At 35.5% G+C, this 15511-nt stretch overlaps 2 protein-coding genes across 3 annotated transcripts; one reads left to right on the top strand and one right to left on the bottom strand.

The window, feature by feature from the left end:
• The first annotated feature begins 730 nt into the window (after window positions 1–730).
• On the top strand, window positions 731–3514 carry LOC104212454 (palmitoyl-acyl carrier protein thioesterase, chloroplastic-like). Its single transcript, XM_009761720.2, has 6 exons — window positions 731–955; window positions 1369–1502; window positions 1963–2076; window positions 2559–2727; window positions 2998–3066; window positions 3154–3514. Exons 1-6 carry the CDS (start codon window positions 731–733, stop codon window positions 3502–3504), a joined length of 1062 nt encoding a protein of 353 aa, XP_009760022.2. The 3' UTR covers window positions 3505–3514.
• Window positions 3515–5775: 2261 nt separating this feature from the next.
• Window positions 5776–13101, bottom strand: LOC104212450 (CDP-diacylglycerol--serine O-phosphatidyltransferase 1-like). 2 transcript variants are annotated; one of them, XM_009761714.2, is made up of 13 exons: window positions 12710–13101; window positions 11074–11277; window positions 9724–9789; window positions 9579–9638; window positions 9121–9211; window positions 8911–8965; window positions 8713–8792; window positions 8492–8608; window positions 8297–8381; window positions 7232–7323; window positions 6819–7072; window positions 6645–6733; window positions 5776–6176 (listed from the first exon to the last, which is right to left on the bottom strand). In XM_009761714.2, exons 2-13 carry the CDS (start codon window positions 11235–11237, stop codon window positions 6049–6051), a joined length of 1281 nt encoding a protein of 426 aa, XP_009760016.1. In that variant the 5' UTR covers window positions 11238–11277; window positions 12710–13101; the 3' UTR covers window positions 5776–6048. The 2 variants fall into 2 exon arrangements, with proteins under 2 accessions (XP_009760016.1, XP_009760017.1); XM_009761715.2 differs by lacking the exon at window positions 12710–13101 and adding an exon at window positions 12498–12595.
• Between the last annotated feature and the right edge of the window lie 2410 nt (window positions 13102–15511).

The following is a 15511-nucleotide window of genomic DNA, read 5'->3' as shown; positions in this document are numbered from 1 at the left end:
AGTGTGTACGCACACCTTACCCCTACCTTATAAAGATAAAGATGTTGTTTCCGATAGTCCAAATTTGAGCTTTGAGACACCAAAAAAGTGGTAAAAAACTAGAAGTCAGCATTTGTATCCTAAATTGTACACTTTCAATCTGTCGATTACTGCTAAGAAAATACTCATTAAAACTAATTAACATCAGCAAGATAGCAACAACTTAGAATCACTTAGAGATTCTCAAACTATACAACAAAGCTCCAATTTTCTTGCTAATGCTGATGATCATTTTCTTTTGTCAACTCTTCTTGAAATTGCCTTATAAAATCTATGTCCAACCCCTCAATTTGGTTCTTCAAACCAAAGGGAATAACCCCACAAAATAATAAAAGTCAAAATAAAAATGTGGTGTTCCCTTTTTTCTGCTTCTACATCCCATTTTACGCCTCCTTGGGGTGTAGCCCTTCCCCGGACCCTGTGCGAACGTGGGATGCTTCGTACAACTGATTTTACACCCCTTCGGAATGCGGTCGTTTCTCGGAACATGTGTGAACGCGGGATGCTTCGTACAACTGATTTTACACCCCTTCGGAGTGCGATTTTTTCTCAGACCCTGTATAAACACGGGATACTTAGTGCACCGAGCTGCCCTATTTTTACATCTCATTTTAGCATAGTTAGTTGTTCAATCCCAAGTGAGAATCAAGAATCCAAAAATCCTATCAATGGTAATGCTGTGAAATTGGACATGTTAAAATCCAAGAATGGTCATGTGACAACAACTTGTGATGAAACTTTGTACATACCAATGTCACAAGTTAGGCAAAATATACCTTCAAAAAAGCAACTTGTGGATACTTATAGACAGGGATTAATTGTTGAAGGAGCATATAGACAGACAGTTGTTATAAGGTCTTATGAAGTTGGTCCTGATAAAACTGCTACCATTGAAAGCATCCTTAACTTACTTCAGGTGATAATAAAAAAAATTTAATTTCATTAATTTTAATGTTAGTAATTGTTAAACTCGAACCACGAGGATAAATAGCGCGAAATGGATAGGTAGATTCATATAGCTAATCCCAACTTGCTTCGGATCAGAGGCGGACCTAGGTAGAGGAGTTACCGGCACCCGTAAAGTTCGGCAAAAATTTCATGTGTACATGTATATGTCTTTAGAATATAATGATATATTAATAGTAGAAACCCTATATACAAAATAGATTTTGGTTGAATTAAAAAGTGCACTCGCAGCCTCTCAAATCCTGGCTCCTTCACTGCTTGGGATTGAGGCATAGAAGTGTTGTAGTAGTACTTTTGTTTAACTATCCGGTGTCCAGAACCTACTGGCCCGACTAATTCAAATTCATGTTGTCTTTTTTGCAGGAAACAGCATTGAATCATGTGTGGATGTCAGGACTACTTAGTGATGGATTTGGTGCTACACATGGGATGATGAAACACAACCTCATATGGGTGGTTTCAAGAATGCAAGTTCAAGTAGACCATTATCCAATATGGTAACATTGAATTCTCTTATCAAACATTTTAACCTAGCTGAAATTAGATCTTAGTCATATTACCATATTTACTTTATGTCCAATGTTTTCGAGGAGTCTTTTAGATCATCTTGTAGGAGAGTTATGCCAGTAGAAAATATAGAGAACGTCTAGTGCTTTTTAGTTTTTAGTTTTCTCAATATTTTCTATAATATGGTATTAGATGAGGTTAAATGGAGCAACATGGACAGTAACGATTCATATAGTCGACCTAACTTACTTGATATCGAGGCATAGTTGTTGTTACAGTAAAGCTGGAGATTACTCGTGCCACGAATTCTTGATTTTGCGCTAGGAAACTTTTCGAGTTTCTTGTACCAAGGATTCATTTATTCAAACAACTGTGCTAGGAATTTTGATTTTTATAGAAGTAAAGAAGATGGTAATAGGCCTAACAAAAGATTGAAACACTTGATCACAGGGGTGAAGTAATAGAAATAGACACATGGGTTGGAGCATCAGGCAAAAATGGAATGAGAAGAGATTGGCAAATTAGAAGTCAAGCCACAGGCCTTGTATTTTCCAGGGCAACCAGGTATAGCTTCCACTTTAATCTTTCAACAATCTCTTTTTTCTAGGTAAAGAACAGTCTGGTGCACTAAGCCTTTGCAATGCGCGGGGTTCGGGAAAGTGCCGGACCATAAGGGATTAAGGATCTATCGTACACAACCTTACCCTACATTCAGCAAGAGGCTATTTCCTCGGCTCGAACTCGTTATCTCTTGGTCACATGGCAACAACTTTACCAGAAACGTTAAGGTTCCCCTTCCTCTTTTTGAGTTTTTTCTAAGTAAAACCAACATAATGTTATGACTTAGTTCTTGTGTGACCGGTTACGCCTATTGATTCACTATTCTTGATTCGAGGGGCTATCGGAAATAGCCTCTCTACCTTCCTAAGATAGGGGTAAGGTCTGCGTACACATTATCCTCCCCAAACCCTACTTGTGGGATTCCACTGGGTATGTTGTTGCTATTGTAACATATTGTCGTAACTTAGTTCTTGTGTGAAACACAGTACATGGGTGATGATGAACCAGCAAACGAGGCGCCTTTCTAAGATGCCAGAAGAAGTGAGGGCTGAGATCTCACCTTGGTTCATCAATAAACTAGCAATCGAAGAAGAAAATCCAATTAAGATAGAGAAGTTGGATGACACTGCTAAATATGTCCTTTCCAATTTGAAGGTGATCATGCATTTTTTAACAAGATTTCACATCTCCTCGATATGCCAAAGACTAAAAAGAGCAGCCCGATGCACTAAGCTCTCGCTATGCGTGGGGTCCGGGGAAGGGCAGGACCACAAGGGTCTATTGTACGCAGTCTTACCCTGCATTTCTGCAAGAGGTTGTTTCCACGGCTTGAACCCGTGACCTCCTAGTCACATGGCAACATCCCTTCCGATATATGCCAAAGACTCATTGTTACTCGTCATTTGATCTTTACTTTTTTTGCAGCCAAAGAGAAGTGATTTGGACATGAATCACCATGTAAATAATGTAAAATACGTTCGTTGGATGCTAGAGGTGAGATAAACATCTAACAACATGATTCTTGACGACAAAAAACACATACTACAATAATTTTTGGTTATGTTTTATGTGCTTTTGCAGGGTATTCCTGACCATTTTTTGGAGAGTCATCAGTTGTCTAGTATTATACTAGAATATAGGAGAGAATGTGGAAGCGCGAACATTGTTCAATCCCTTTGTGAACCAGATGAAGAGGGATTTTTCGACGATGGAGTTGATGAATATCAACATAAGAGAAGAATTAGTGTACTACATGGATTTTCATTTGGATCAGGAATTCTTGAGTCAAATGGATTGCTTGAGTCATTTAATCAAAGGCCATTTAGTTATACACATTTACTTCGGATAAAAGAACAGATCAAGAATGAAGAAATTGTTAGAGGAAAGACTAGTTGGAAGAGAAAGATACCATCTATGCCATTTCCTGCATAATTTACAAGTATTATTAAAAGGGAAATTTGTTCTTTAGCTGAGGGTCTATCGGAAACAGCCTCTCTGCCCGTCCAGGGTAGGGGTAAGGCTGCGGACATCTCATCCTCCCAAGACTCCACTTGTGGGAATACACTAGGTCGTCGTTGTTGTTGTTGTTATTAAAAAGGACGTTTGAGTGAAGATACAAATAAATATGGTAATTTTGAAGTAAAAGTCATAGGGGAGAATTGCAGCATAATCTGAAGATTCAAAGATCATGGATTTGCAAAAGAAGCATTTTTAGGAAATAAGGATATTTTTAGATCAAAGGAAAGAAGAAAAAGTATAGATCATAGAAAAGAATTGATACCAACAAATTATTGTTGAGTGAAAAAGTGTGTATTCATCTATGTGATTATAGAAATATGATTCTCAAATATGAGTTGGTTTGAAGAATATAAATCTTTCCTCCCCTCTCCTCTTGTCTCTCCCAAAAAAACTCAGCAAATTGTCATTGTCATTTACGGATCTCATCTTTTACGAAATTGATCTTCTTTGACTATAAAAGAATATTTGAAGCTCAGCATGTCTGAAAGTACATGAGAATATTAGTTAGTTTTCCGATGTATACTATTACAGTTATTCATATGTCATCCATTGAAGGGGAGTCTTGGTGTAAGTGGTAAAATTGTTGTCACGTGACCAGAAGGTCAGAAGTCAAGCCGTGGAAACAGTCTCCTGGAAAAATGCTGAGCAAGGCTGCATACAATACACCTTTGTGGTCTGACCCTTCCTCAAATTCCCCGGATAACAGGAGTTTAGTGCACCGAACTGCCCTTTTATTCATATGGATCATCCATAGCATTATTACTAGTTGGTTATTTGTCAGGACCTGTTTAGCTTACCATGTGGTTGAAAACTCTTGGCTAAATGAGTATTTTACATTGAGCCAACAAGAAATTTCATTAATAGACCATTTTGATCCTTTATCTCTCCCCAAGAAAAATGCATAGTTAAAATGGGAGAATCTTATTTCTTCTTTTACAATAACAAGGAGTATAGCATCAAATATAAATAATTAGTTGATAGAACTACGAAAAGAACAGCTAAAATACAAGTTAAATACATAGAATTCTTTCATTTAGACACAAGCAAACAGTAAGAATAACCAGTCAACTTCTGTATTTTAGACTAAGAATATTTATATTCACAAGTCAACATGAAGAAAAGTGGTTGCATGTACTTGTCACAATTTGTACCAGCAAAGCGTCATTATATGGGCGAAGTGCACTATTAACCGCTTTTAAGCCTGCTACTTAAAATATATCCATAATTTACAATATATTTAAAAATTATTCAATTCGTCCAAATTTCGGGACTAAGTATCCTAAATTTTTGAGCTACTAATTTGGAATTTAAGACTTAGTATCCTGAATTTCTGAGCTACTAATTTAAAATTCAGGACATAAAATTCTAATTTCTGGACATAATATTCGAACTATACGACACAATGTCCTAAAGTTTGTGAATTGATTATCTTTAAATACATTGTAAATTGTGAATATATTTTAAATAGCATATTTAAAAACGGCTACCTAGTGTCATTTCCACATTATATATCCTATGAAACTTTCAAGAATGACCGTCTTGTTTGAGTGGAGTATATTGCAGGTTTACTCCCATATGGATCTTTTATATTTTTCTTGATATGATGCTTTTTCTGAGCCGAGGATCTATTGGAAACAATTTTTTTATCCTCACAAGGCAGGGGTAAGGTCTGCGTACACACTTGACACTACCCTTGCGTACACACTACCCTCCCCAGACCCTACGATGTGGGATAATACTAGGTATGTTGTTGTTGATACGATGCTTTTATTATCTTATGAGGAGTTGGCTGTCACAAACCAACATTTCTCTCTTTCATTATTTTCCACCCAAAACAAGTAACTATAAAGTACTCTTCCCACACTTTTCATTCCCTTCCTTTCCAGTTCAGTGCATAGGTATATCACATGCCCACTTTCTCAAATTCAATGTGAATTAGATTGGATTAAATAAATAAGACTAAGATACGCAGGGTAGGGGCGGATGTAGCCAAGTGGATCAAGGCAATGGATTGTGAATCCACCACACGCGGGTTCAATCCCCGTCGTTCGCCCATCAATAAATGGACCGTTTGTTTCGGAGACCCCCTTGTTGTGTTGCATTTTGTGATTCTCAGCTTCAGTCTGCGTTTTTCGCGCGGGGGACTAAGATGTGAGCGCGCACATAGAGACAGAGACAGATGACTAGGGAGTCAAAACTGATAATACTTCAACACTCTGTATAAACGCGAAAAATTGCCTGCAAAATCGAGGCAGCAATATTGCAACTCAATAAACAAGACATCTACTGACCTTTAACCTATTGAAAAGAATTGAGAATTGAGATTCACTAAATGTTTAAACTGTAACATCTAACCTAAAAATAACAAAGCATATACAGTTACAAGGTAATGGGTATTTACAACATGGTTGATTCTACCCAAAAGAACGCAAAGAATGATGAACTACAAAGGTAAACTTAGTCGCGCTTTCTCCTCATTGTTCTATGTAAATGGCACGACCACGCAGCAAGAGATATCACAAAGACGGTACCAATACATGACCAGCAAATTACCACCCATTTGGGCATTGGGTTGGGAAATAATCCTGAAAGAAGAGGCCCAAAACAAAAAAAGATTAAGTAAAAGAAAGGAAAAGGCAGCCCGGTGCACTAAGCTCCCGCTATGCGCAGGGTCCGGGGACGGGCCGGACCACAAGGGTCTATCGTACGCAGCCTTACCCTGCATTTCTGCAAGAGGCTGTTTCCACGGCTCGAACCCGTGACCTCCTAGTCACATGGCAACAACTTTACCAGTTACGCCAAGGCTCCCCTTCAAGTAAAAAATATATAAACTAATGAACCCCCGGGGCCCTAATCTTGCCAACGCATGATTTGTGCGTTAGACGCATGTCCTAGCACGGACTAGAGCCTACTATTTAAGCCGAGAAGGGTAAAGGGACAGTCTGTTATCTGTCGATTTTCGAACAACACTAGCTGGTCCTCGGGGATTTCTGGGTTTAAAAAAAAAACTACTGAAACACTCCCAAAATGAGAATTCAAGATGTAATGCTCACCATGTCCAAACTTGATGCAAATTAGGAGCTCAACAATGCAGATCGCCAGTGAAAGCCAGCAAAATGCTCCCACCTTTTTCACCGGTTTTCTGAATATGATAGCAGTAAATGGAAAAGTGTGAAATTAGGAAAAATGAAAGAGAGCTTATTCATAATGTTATTGGTAGGACATACCTGTCCTGTAAATAAGAATTATACTCGCGGATTGTCGGTAATGCAATTAACCACCAGAAAACCAACCTATACACTATCAGAGGGTTTCTCGGAGGAATCCAAAGACAGAACTTCAAGAAGAATGTGTTTAATTCTACGGTCAAGAATATAACACAGAGAGTAAGGACTTGAATAAATCGCCATGGACCTAAAAGGGGATGCCATTCATCCTTATCCCAATGTGCTGGAGTAAACTGGCCAAGTGTTCGCTTGACCTACAAAACAAAAAACAGAAATTGCGTTTGTTCAACACCAAAACCATAGTGCTTCCAATATAAACTGTACCGAACATGTATAACGCAACGCCCCATATCTGTTGTTCCTCAAAATCCAGAACCAAGTATACAACCAACATAGCACTTAACCAGACATACCTTGCCCATGATATTTGGCTGTCGGCTTATACCAACCCACTCATATGTTCTTCCATCAAAATACCGAACAGTACGCATTCCAGCCGATATGCCTAGATAGGAAATCAAAAAGATAATGTTAGTGCACAAAAATCCAGGAGAATGAGACACAATTGTATGACCATAATCAAACTTAAACCACAGATTAGTAATTATGCAGAATGTTTTCATTATCGTGATTCCAGCCCATGGGATTTAATATTTTTATTATCGTGGCTATTCCTTGTAGTCCTTATTTAACAAAAAAATAATAATCATATTGATGCATGTCAAGCCTCAAAAACATCACGCTTGAACAGCTATTATCTCAACTAATCTCTGTAAACAGGCACAATTCCTTACCATTTGCTGTTGGTGAAATAAGACGCAAATTCAGGACATTATCGAAAAAATTTCCCTTAAGATCCAGGGAACGGGGGATTCTCTCACACAAACAAAAGGCATAAATTAAAAACTTCATCCTTCTCATGATTAATTCTTCTTCTAGCAGTGGTCTTTATTTACTGTACCTCAGCATACAGTAATTCATATCAGACCAAATTAAAAGAAGCAAATTTAACAACACGTGATAAACTTCATCAATCTGGGAATGCTTTCAGAATTCAAATGAACAAGCACACTTAACAAGCAAAAGATTGCACATTTACCCCTTTGATTGACTATAAATGACCGGAAATTGAGAGACCAGCACATGCAAACATCAGTAGACTAACCATAGTATCCATAATCACATGTTGGGGAAACCAAACACTCGTGGGATAAACAGTTGATTATATAACATTAACAAAGACGGAGCCAGGATTTGAAGATTACGGATTCGGGATTCTAGTACATTCAAGCTATTGAGTTCTAAATTAACAATTTGTACATAATCAATGAATGTCTTAAGACAAATACAGGGTTTGGATCAAAGCTACTGGGTTCGGCCGAATCCGTAAAGCTCCGGCCCTGGACCTCAGTTTACCTAAGCATGTCAAGAATGTAAAGTTTACAAAAGCCCAAGACAAATGGCTTCAGGATTCTCACCAAACCAGTTGCAGATCAATATGTCAAGAATAATGCTGTCCCACCAGCATTCATTGAAGTTTGGTAACATGTGGCGGAAGGTAAGCTGAAAACATAAATACTAATGAGTACGGAAAATATTGAACCGCTTCCCTATTTGTTATTGGAAAACGAAAAGCTGGAAACCATTCAAGAGGATCTGAGAAAGGTTCTGACCTCCATCAACTCGAATCCAATGGATAGAACCCACAAAAGAGGTTGATTACGAATCATGATGGCCTTTCCCCACCACCCTATGATATGAGCCAAAACAAACTCATCAAACAGTGTGTCCTACAGAGCAAATGTGCCAATCAGAGAAGCTGTAAATACAAGGTTTTGAAAAAAGCAAATTGAAAAAAGAAAAGGTAAAAGGATTGTGAAAGAAGATATCATACATAAAGATTCTTAAACCTGTTTGTGGGATTTTCAGGTACATATATTCTGCAATCAGCACCGTAGGATCTTTCAGGAAGCTCTGCACAGTAAGTTAAAATATGTCGAAGCTGTAAATTCACATGGCAAAGGAGATAAACAGCACAGATTTTATTACTGATTGACTCAAAAATGCCATCACAAACAAGCAAAATTCTTACCAATACCAAGATCAGGATGCAGATATCTCATAAATTGCCGAGCATCATCCCGCTTCTGAGGAAAAGACAACAAAGTATTCATATCTCACAGCAACAATTGAATGGCTGGATTAATACCGGAAAGGAAACTGAGAGCTAAGAAATAAAAACTATTGTATTATCTCATTCCTTCATACAATTAGGAACAACACTTTCTGCTAACAAACCCACCTGAAAAAGCAAAAACGTCAAAGCGACAAGGTAAATGACAGCCATTCCATGAACCAGGCGCCAAATGGCAGGATGTGGCCTAATGAGCACCCTGTAAAGAAAGAACATCAAAGATAACTATGGTAAAAATCGCTCATAAATTGCAATTGATAAACAATACAACTTAATTGATAAACCAAACAAGAGTAAGAAGAAACTCCAACCTCTAGCACTTTCACAAGACCACAACCAAAAAGAGAACATCATAAGATTCCTTTTTTTTATTCAAGAAGTAGTAAAGTAGAAGTGAAGAGAACACTCAATAAATAAGATATACAAAGAATAAATGCAGTCATGTCTTAGTATTTCTTTTAGGTGAATCATTTTCACCAACCACATTGTAACAACAGTCACCACAAAATCAAGAGAGAGAGGATGAGGGAAGGTGGGAGGGAGGGAGGGGTGTAGCAACAACTTACGTTGAGGGGGCTTGCAGCAGAGAGTAAGCAAGGTACACTGCAATCATTGCCCAAACACCCCTAAAAGAGGCACAAAACGACTTTAGCTTTCTCGTGAAAATTGTGGAAGAATATAAACAGAAATGTAATGTTAAAAGCGGCACACCTTTTCACAGATGCCACAAGATCACCAGAAGGAGTGCTTTGTGGATTAAGAGCTCCACTTGCCCAACTGCAATAATGATGACATAAGCAAGTAAAAAAATATGATATTGGCCTTAGAAAAAATAGGAAAACTTCATAATAGCAAGCAAAAATGGAAGGAACCAATAATCAGTAAGTAATTAGTAAGGCATCATATTTATCAGACGCTTTTGCCCACCACAATTGTAAACTTCTTTTTTTTTTTTTTGATGAAGTAAGGTGGTCTACCACAATCGTAAACTTAGTAAGACCACAGATACGGCAGCGCGAAACTTTTCAACCATGTATGCCACTGGCTGTGGAAAATAGGAAGAAGCTCGGCAATGGCTAGCAAAGTTAAAGAAAGGATTAACAATCAGTAAATGAGTAAGGAAGAGATCATACAGAACATTTCAAGTGCTTTTCTCTACCACACCCTTGAGCTCAACAAGAGCTCAAAAACATTAGGAAAGAAGGTCAACTAGGAAAGAGGCACATACAGAAAGGGAAAAAGACACGTCTTCACCAATCTTAAGTAATTCTGAATGCAATAGATGCAAGGAAAATATATTTGGAAAAATTTCAGGGCTTACTGTTGCTAAATTCAAGAGGATATTATGATAGAAGAGCTCCGAATAGCAGTCTTGGTAAATTTGATACTCGATGTCTCTTTTGTGTATAATCACATCATTAACCGAAAATTTTGTTTCTGCCAAACCATACACAGAAAAAATCTCCACAAGATCATCTTGACAGTGTGCAACCTTCTAACTGTTGTAAGTGTTTTCCCCCTCAAAGGGGTTCTGAGGAGCAGGAATTACTATGTTTTTTAGTTTTTTTTCCATCATTTCTTTAGTTTTCACTCATCAAAAGTTCAAGATTTAGAACAGCCAAATTATGTTGTATCTAAAGTAATTGCTCCTTTCAATGAGAAACTATATGGAGCTCCAAATGCAGGATCCCATATAATATACGAGTGTAAGATTTTCTAATCCACTTTCTCCCTAAAAGTTATAATTTGTTTGAGGCAAGGAAATGCAGTAATCTAGAGATTCCTTTTGTAATCCTACACCATACCAAAACAAGTAAACAAAGAATCAGACAATACCAATATTTATGATACCGAATACTGTATAAAGATTCAAAGATTATTTTACCTTATCAAAAAAAATTAAGTGTGCAGATTCAAAGAAACATGAGAATGTGACATGAGGAATTAGAATTCCTTCCATAAATTTCCTCTCAGTCCCAACAAAGTTGTCGAGAAAAATTATAACCGTTAGCCGCAATAATTTTACCTATGAATATGGATTCTATTCATCAACAAACTTACATGAGTAAACATGCACCAATAAGCAACAACGTAATAGTGCGAGGTTTGTACGCCCAAGCAGTCCATGGATCCAACTCATCATCAATATTCAATGTGCTAAGACCGCCATTTTGTAAGGTAACATAATTCTTTTTGTTACCCTTTCTATGCCCATTAGGCTCCATACGCCTAGTTTGCCAGAATTCAACTTCTTAAGCCTTTTCACTGCATAAAAAAAAGAAACGGGTTTGTGATTACCAATTCATATAGTGATTCTAGTTGTGAAAAATAAGGAGTACATTTTTAAAAAAAAATCATTGAACATCATAGTAGGATGTTTCCTATTCGGCTCAAGCTAGTATAAAACAAACAAATGACAATAAATTTGATCAAAGGTACGTTGTCAAATACTACAAACTTATGAAAACTAAATTATTACTGCAAATCCTAGAAAAGTAAGCAGACTTCCTTCTGCAACAGCAGGATAAAGAAGACGGAAAGTGAAGGAAAAGCAAACCCATTCTTTTTATTGAGAATGGTAAACTAAAAGCAAACACAATCTAAAGGAAAATTTGCAAGTAAAGATAGGAATCCTATACAATAACTAAAGGAAGGGATCCAAAAAATCTCATACCTATACAATGTTCTAATTTACTGACCCTCAGTAAAGAATATACAAGAAAGTCTATCACCTTCACCCCAAATAAAATGGAAATTACCAACACATAATCCATTGTATTTCAGACTTTAGCTCTCTATTTGTATCAAAACTGACCTTAAAATATAGAAGCATACAGAAACATAAAGCAACTTCAAAATTAAAAATAAAATTTATATCTCAGTAAATGAGTGTGATTATATTTAGCTTCTATGAATATTGTCAGTCCAGTGCACTAAGCTCCTACTAAGCGCGGGGTCCGGGGAAGTAAGTTGCTAAATTTTAGAATCTAAAGGACAACCAGGTGCACAAGGCATCCCGCATTCACGCAGGATCCGGGGAATGGCCGCACCCCAAGAGGGTGTGATGTAGGCAGCCTACCCTGATGCAAGCATCTTCCACAGCCCCAACCCGTGACCTATACTAAATTTTAGAATCTAGTAATCCTAATTCAGTTCAGAATCTTTTCTAATTAATCAACACAATATATCCTAGATACCAAAATAACAATTTTTCTTGGCGAGTTTAGAGTTGACTGTTAGCACAACAATAAGAACAATTCAAACAACTATCCACCAGCAAATTATAGTAGTAACTTCTAAACCATATTTGTGATACTAATTAACCAAAAATCAGTTCTTAATACCACAAAGAATTAACTATTCAATCATAAAATTCATCAAATCACACAAATTCAATACCCAAAAACAAAACCGGAAGGAGTGTAACTATCAAATGAAAATCAAACAATAAGGTCATTCAAAAAAAATTCCAAATTGTAACGTACATAGTGCATGCCAATCTCAAATTCCTCCTCGAATGCAAAAAACTATTAATTTATACTTATTACGTAAACGCTACAGTAAGAAGAAAACTCAGTTTTTAGTTACAGTAATATACTCCGTTAGCTATATAAATACATAAATACATTCATATATACATACATAAATCTATTTATAGAAATAAGTAACTAAAAAGTATGGACAGAGAGAAACTTACGTAGAGAAGACAAAAATAAACTAAAAAAAGAAAAGCTGACAAATAAACAGACTGAACGGGTAAATCTTCGCCGTTGGATCAAAGAAAGGGGAAATTTTTCTGGAAATGGGTTTTGTAGTTAATTAACTGTTTTAACTAAAATGAAGTAAATTCATTGAGATTGTAATGAATCAAAAGGCAAAAAAGATTGAATTTTTGACAAGAAAATTGATTTTTTAAAAGAAAAAAGCAAACTTTTTTGCTTTTTCAGAGGGAAAAAGGGGGAAAAGAAGAAAGGTGACTGAAGTTCTCTGGCAGTAAACAGCGGCGAAAGGCGGTGATTTTAGAGAGAGAAAGAGAAGAAGGAGAAAATAGAGAGAGAAAATGCGGTTTTTTTTTTGGGTCAAACATAGATTTGGTTTGAAGATTATAAGGAGTATTTATTATGGATTTAAGTTATATATAGTAATAATATTATTAAAGATTGTGATGGAATTGATAAGATTTCTCGTTATTAATTAAATATTTTTGGTTTAAACTTTAAAATTAGAAAGAAAAAAAAAACCTTAGCAAAGAGTATTTTTTGTTCTAACGGATGTTACGCAGTTCGAATTTGAATTAATTGAATATTAAAACGAATATCAAACCTCAAGTGAAAAATCAAGAAACATCGAAATGATTCTTTTTGAATTAATCGGAACTTCAAAGAAGTAAGAAATCAATAAAAAATTATAAGTCTAACAATAGCTAAAAAATTCTTTTTAATTATTAGTGAATTTTATTTGCGATTTTTATATCGTTAGTGAATATAGTAGTTAATCTTATTTATTATTGTTTCTTTAAGGTACAATAATTCTAGAAAAATAATAGGTCGAAAGAAATAAAAGAAAAATGACAGGCTGGTGCATAAAGTATTTTATGTTTACATAGAGTTTCCTGGAAACAGTCTCTCTACCCCTCGGGGTAGGGGTAAGATCTGCATACATATTACCCTCCCCAGACCCCACATATGAAATTATACTGGGACGTTGTTGTTGTTGTTGTTGTTGTTGAGAGTTTGTGTCACATAGAGTTCGAAAAATGATCGTATTCAAAGGGGTGTGATGCAAGCAGTCTATCGTGACGTAGATGATTCGAAGGAATTTGATTTAAATTTTTTTGCTAAAGTACCCTTTTTGAATATTCTCTTATTTAAGGGTTTTAGGATTATGTATGTACTTCAGGTATATGCTCTATTGTTTGGTACTTGTACTGTGCTATGAAATGACAAAAGTCCCCTTTGCCTAGGGACAATAATTTTGGTAACGTCTGTCTTCTGCTTCTCTAATTATGGTGTACTCTTTTAATATATTTTATCAAAAAATAATTTTTTAAGCATTTTCCATTAACTAAGACAATTTTGTTGTCAAATGTCTCTATCATATATTTAAGAAAAATGAATTCTTAAGCCAGTAGGATTCAATGCTTATTTTCTAGCCGGTATACATAGATTATTCATTAATTATACCAGAGCGAACTATGCTCTTCTAAAGGTGGTCGATTGACCACTCTTCGCCAAAAAATTATATTATATATAGAGATAAAATATTAGGTTTTAAAGGCATATGACATATATTGAACACCCTTTGTCGGATATTTTTTTCTTTCAAATTTGAACACCTTTGAAGAAATTTCTGACTTCGTCACTGAATTATACACGGTTATACGTATAGTAAACATGAATTAACGTGTGTGTATATATATATAATATATATCTGCCGACTATTTTTTGTTTAAGCGATTGATGATCGACTATTTGAATTAATTCTTCTACTACTAAAACTAGTGTTTAATCTAAAAACATATTTAACTTGCACGCATGAATTACACAAATAAATTTAAAGAATTAAGAGTGCTTTATATTACAAGTTATTTGAATGTGTTTAGTAGTAAATAAAGTTGACTAATCTACAAAATTTTGAAAAGTTTCAAATAGGAGAAAGGAAAGAAGAGTAGGTATTTGCTTTAATAGAAAGAGGAGGAAGAAAAAGGGAACATGATTTTGTGTTGCTTTTTCAACATGATATCTATCATTTTGGAATATTCTTGGAGATCGAATATAACTTTTGTGTGAATAAAATATCTAAAATTAAATAACCATGATATTATCCCAAATTACAACAAAAAAAAAATGATATTATCCCAAATTGACTTTGATTGAGATGATAAAAAAAGGGAAGCAAAATAATTTTTCTTCTTTTTGTAAAAGGAAAAAGTACATATATATGGAAAAAAGAAGTTCATTAATCTATTGAACTCTGATTTCCCCATAAAATTATATGAGTTTTTTTATTTAACAGAAAAATATAACATGAAATACTAAAGTCTTCTTGCCTTCTCATGAAAAATGAAATTTTAAGAATTTTTTTAGGTATGTCCCTTTTATATATCAAAAACTAAACACCACCTATGATTGAAAATGAAGCAATTAAATTTTAAATTATTATATATGTATACACTTCTTACTTTTACCTAGGGCTGTTCATTCGGATCAGATATCCAAAATCCGAACCGATCCATTCAATTTTGAATTTCGGAATTCGGATTGGATCGGATTTCGGATTATGTTTATTAAAATTTCGGATTTCGGATTGGTATATTTTAATCCAATCCAATCCGAAATCCGAAATTATTAGGACATGTATAAATACTACACTTTAATTTACATCAACCTCAAGTTATTACCTTTACAATTGCTAGATTTAGCTATATTGGCACCATAGTACTCTCATAATTGCATAAACATGAATTTTTCTTAATGTATTGCCTCTTTTATAAAGAAAA

Source organism: Nicotiana sylvestris, chromosome 10 (genome assembly GCF_000393655.2).
Source record: "Nicotiana sylvestris chromosome 10, ASM39365v2, whole genome shotgun sequence".
NCBI classification, from domain to species: Eukaryota; Viridiplantae; Streptophyta; class Magnoliopsida; order Solanales; family Solanaceae; genus Nicotiana; species Nicotiana sylvestris.
Note: the sequence above shows the minus strand (reverse complement) of the source record. Positions and strands in the feature narration are given on the sequence as shown.

What these genes read in the sequence shown, in the direction of transcription:
- LOC104212454 (XM_009761720.2), top strand. Translation starts at nt 731, where the DNA reads ATGTTAAAATCCAAGAATGGTCATGTGACAACAACTTGTGATGAAACT. An exon ending in GCATCCTTAACTTACTTCAG is followed by an intron (nt 956 to 1,368) that starts GTGATAATAAAA and finishes TCTTTTTTGCAG; the next exon opens with GAAACAGCATTGAATCATGT. An exon ending in ACGTTCGTTGGATGCTAGAG is followed by an intron (nt 3,067 to 3,153) that starts GTGAGATAAACA and finishes GTGCTTTTGCAG; the next exon opens with GGTATTCCTGACCATTTTTT.
- LOC104212450 (XM_009761714.2), bottom strand. Translation starts at nt 11,237, where the DNA reads ATGGAGCCTAATGGGCATAGAAAGGGTAACAAAAAGAATTATGTTACC. An exon ending in ATTGGTGCATGTTTACTCAT is followed by an intron (nt 9,790 to 11,073) that starts GTAAGTTTGTTG and finishes TCATTATTGCAG; the next exon opens with TTGGGCAAGTGGAGCTCTTA. An exon ending in ATTGATCTGCAACTGGTTTG is followed by an intron (nt 7,324 to 8,296) that starts GTGAGAATCCTG and finishes TTTCCTATCTAG; the next exon opens with GCATATCGGCTGGAATGCGT.